Source organism: Cupressus sempervirens, chromosome 4 (genome assembly GCF_028749045.1).
Source record: "Cupressus sempervirens isolate cs-2001-9-10 chromosome 4, ASM2874904v1, whole genome shotgun sequence".
Classification (NCBI taxonomy): Eukaryota; Viridiplantae; Streptophyta; class Pinopsida; order Cupressales; family Cupressaceae; genus Cupressus; species Cupressus sempervirens.
This window is the reverse complement of record NC_143121.1, coordinates 910609413-910612908: the sequence shown is the minus strand read 5'-3', so window position 1 is coordinate 910612908 and position 3496 is coordinate 910609413. Positions and strand designations below refer to the sequence as shown.

At 37.6% G+C, this 3496-nt stretch overlaps 1 protein-coding gene across 1 annotated transcript; it reads right to left on the bottom strand.

Moving 5' to 3' along the window:
- Positions 1 to 769: 769 nt before the first annotated feature.
- Positions 770 to 2384, bottom strand: LOC149564357 (galactinol synthase 4-like). The gene is made up of 4 exons (XM_089827416.1): positions 1967 to 2384; positions 1530 to 1853; positions 1303 to 1437; positions 770 to 1205 (listed from the first exon to the last, which is right to left on the bottom strand). The coding sequence occupies exons 1-4, from the start codon at positions 2294 to 2296 to the stop codon at positions 999 to 1001; spliced, it is 996 nt and encodes a 331-aa protein (XP_089683542.1). The 5' UTR covers positions 2297 to 2384; the 3' UTR covers positions 770 to 998.
- Positions 2385 to 3496: the final 1112 nt, after the last annotated feature.

Below are 3496 nucleotides of genomic sequence, written 5' to 3'. Positions count from 1 at the left end.
GTTATTGTAAATTATTGCAAACATTGCTCTAAGCACATGAGACATTCTCCGAGTAGTTGATGCTAATCAATTGATAAATTCTTGAAAACATTGCTCCAGTAGTTGACGTTATTCAAATTAGTTGATCTACTTTTATCATTATGTTAGGTCTAATTTTCCAACTGCACATGAAAATTGAATCTTGATAGAGTCGTTCAACAATGATTTTGTAACAATCAATTGTTTTTCTTATTTATAATGTATTGATTACAATGGAGGAGTATATCCTTAAGACTAATATCCACAAGCTTAGCATAATTTCTACCACTACTGCTCTTCACAAGCTTAGTGGGATTTACATTTAGGTGACTAAGTTCACTAGCATTGCATCAACCTTGACATTTGTAGCCATTACAATTGTGGACTTATCGTGTAATTCAATGTTAAACATTTAGATTTAGATTCGTGTATTACTCCTTTAAAATGTATTCTTTTCATAAATAAACATTGGTCATATATTTTTCTAACATACTACATATAAATTGTATACTTAAAAAAGTTACACTTATTCTTGACTTGTTAAAGAACATTGAACAATATGAAGTTAAAATTTATTAGGATCTATTTTAGAATTATTATTAGATACAAGTATAACAAAACTACATAAAGATAAAATTTATTAAGATATATTTTAGAATTATTATTAGATAGAAGACTAGATCTAATACAAATAAAAATAAAAATAGCAATAATAATCCCACATTACAAATGGATATAGATACAAGAATCATTACAAATCAAAATACACAAAATACCATTATGAAATCGTATAAAGATCTTGTACAAATGAATCTATATACAAATCAACTTTGTCTTTTCGTATCTGTAAAAATAATAAAAATAAAAAATCAACCGAGCAACAAAAGCAGAGGAGCTTTTAACAGAGCTACATACAATTTTAGTATACCAAAATAATATCATATTAAACTCCACCCATCTAATTGTTGTTTATCTGGCGCTCAAGCCGCGGGCGGAGCAGGCAATGCGTTGTTCGCCCTGGGCACTGCTATTCTGTAAACGTTGGAAGTTATCTGTTGCACCGCATCTCTGCTCACCCCATCCAACGATTCATCGTTGTAAATTGCCCACCAATCATGAACTAATCTCTTTATATCTTCCCTATCCATGTTTTCCTCCTTCCCCGTGAACCTCCACGGTTTCGAACCCTGCACACATCCGTCAATTTTCAGTTTAAATTAATTTTCTAGAAATGTATAAAAAACCCCCTGATTCATCAACAATGCGGGTTCAGCAAAGACTTACAGCTGCACAATAATGCACAACTTTGACAGAGTCCAGATCTACATTCTCCGGATGACGCCATAGCATTGCCAGCACCAGATTGTACGCCGAAGGGATTGGTTTGTACTGCTTTTGGAAATACATGTTCAAGAAATCCTGCATATAAACAGGGGTCTCTGTGGTCAATACCAGGTTATTGAAAATCAGTAGTGTTTGCAAAGATAAAAACAGTAAAAATATGAAATTACCTGCTCTGCAAATGGTGTTGGAGTGGTAGACATGAGAGTTTCCATCATGCTTTGGAAGGTCAATTTGCTGGGCTCAAACACAAACATTCCCGCATTGAAATACAGAGCAGGGCGCTCCTCCTCCAACTCAGCAGGCCACGTCACTTTGTTGGGGCACTGCTGGCAGTATCCAATCTTATATTGGGTGGTGTGACTCCACGTCTTTTCGCAGAAGCAGTCCATGACAGCATAGAAATACCCATCTGGCATGTCGAAGAGGTTATCAATGTTGTCAAAGACCTGAATGTCGGCATCCAGATACACCATTTTGCTGAATTCCTCAAACTGCACATATTCCAAATCAAGACAAAAACAACCCAAGATCTCAATTTGAATTCTGTTGAATAAAAATCAGTCGGCGAAAGAAAAAACCCAAGAGACAGAAGAATTGTGGTTACCTGCCAGATGCGCAATTTGGAGTAATTGAGGACATAATAGGCCATGGCGAACTGCACTTGATTCTCGGGAGGATGGATGGGCTCGATCTCCCGAACGATACAACCCTGGTTACGCAATTGTGACCTGTGGTCTTCTGGAACATCTGGTAAGACCGCCACAACCAGAGGATACAAACTCTTGGCCTTTCTGAGCCCTTTGGCGAGACCCACAACGCCTTTAACGTAATCTCCTGATCCGGCAAGGAAAGTGACAAAAGCTCTCTTGCTGTATCCACCGTTAAATGCTGCCATCTTTCCGCTGAAAAGCTCCGGAGCAAACTCTTTCGCCATGATCGTAGTGGCAGAAACAGCTATGAAAATATAAAGATAAGAGAATTTCGAGCTATCTACTGTAAATTTCGTGATGAACGAAGTCAGTTGATATGAGAAATTGGAAGGGGCATATCTGTATGGTTTTATAGGAAAGGGCCAAGAGGGGAAAGAGGCAGACAGCAAATAAAACGGAGACGCGTGTGCATCTGCGTGTCAGCGTTTTATTCCACCGACGCAACGGTTAAATCGCGGACTCGGAAGAATGTGAGAGAATGGCAGGTGCGAAAACTTCGGGCACAAACCGATTCAAATGACATCGAGTGCACGCAAAGGGTAAGACTATCTTAACTTTTGGTGGGACCATGGCCATAACAACTTTTTTACTCCCGGTTTGTCTAGAAGACAGAAAATGAACTTTCGTCACGTTCATTGTCGATAACCCACATCGTTATCACCATTTTTTCGCAGGCTCTGGAAAAAAGATGAATTGCACGATAATTTTGAATGCTCGTTAAAGATAATACGTTGACTGAAAAGTATGGCGTTGTTTCCACATTTTCCGTATACGTCATTTTCGTGATGGAAAATTTAGTATGAAGGTATTAGTCTGATATTGTTTGATCTTGTTAAAAACTTGAATTAATCTACGTTTAACTTTCTGAATTCGTAAGAGTGGAGATCATCATATTTCTATCAACATTTAAGTGCTGAGTTGTTATTTGAAATTTAGTGATTCATGTTTTATGAGTGGTGTCTCTAAGGGCCCGTTTGGCGCCCGGAATTAGAGTGGAATAGGTGTTGGCAAATTCTGAAAAATATCAATTCCTCGTTTGGGTGTGTCTAATGGGAATTCAGAATAAGGATATATATGCCACTTTTGTCCAAAAAATAGGCATTTGCCATTCCACCCAAATAGGTGGAATAGCAAATGTCCATTCCTATTCCATATTTACTTTGCTTAAAAACATAATATTTCGGGTCCGTAAAAAGTATGGCGCTCAATTTTTGGCTATCTGGCGCTCATTTTATTTGGGCATTTTTTATCGCATGAAGGGGTTTCTCTGCATTTTTTCCATTGTCGAACAACGAAGATTGGTGATTGCAGGTTTGCAGTGGAGCTTATTTAACAAGGTAAGAACTACATCCTTTTTCTTGTGCGATGTTGTTTTGTTTCTGCACAACACAAATTTTTTTTTTTCGGTCTTAGATTTTTGTGTT

Coding starts and splice junctions, on each gene's coding strand:
- LOC149564357 (XM_089827416.1), bottom strand. CDS start 2,296: ATGGCGAAAGAGTTTGCTCCGGAGCTTTTCAGCGGAAAGATGGCAGCA. Junction 1,854..1,966: donor CCAAATTGCGCATCTGGCAG/GTAACCACAATT, acceptor GAATATGTGCAG/TTTGAGGAATTCAGCAAAAT. Junction 1,206..1,302: donor TTGTGCATTATTGTGCAGCT/GTAAGTCTTTGC, acceptor GGATGTGTGCAG/GGTTCGAAACCGTGGAGGTT.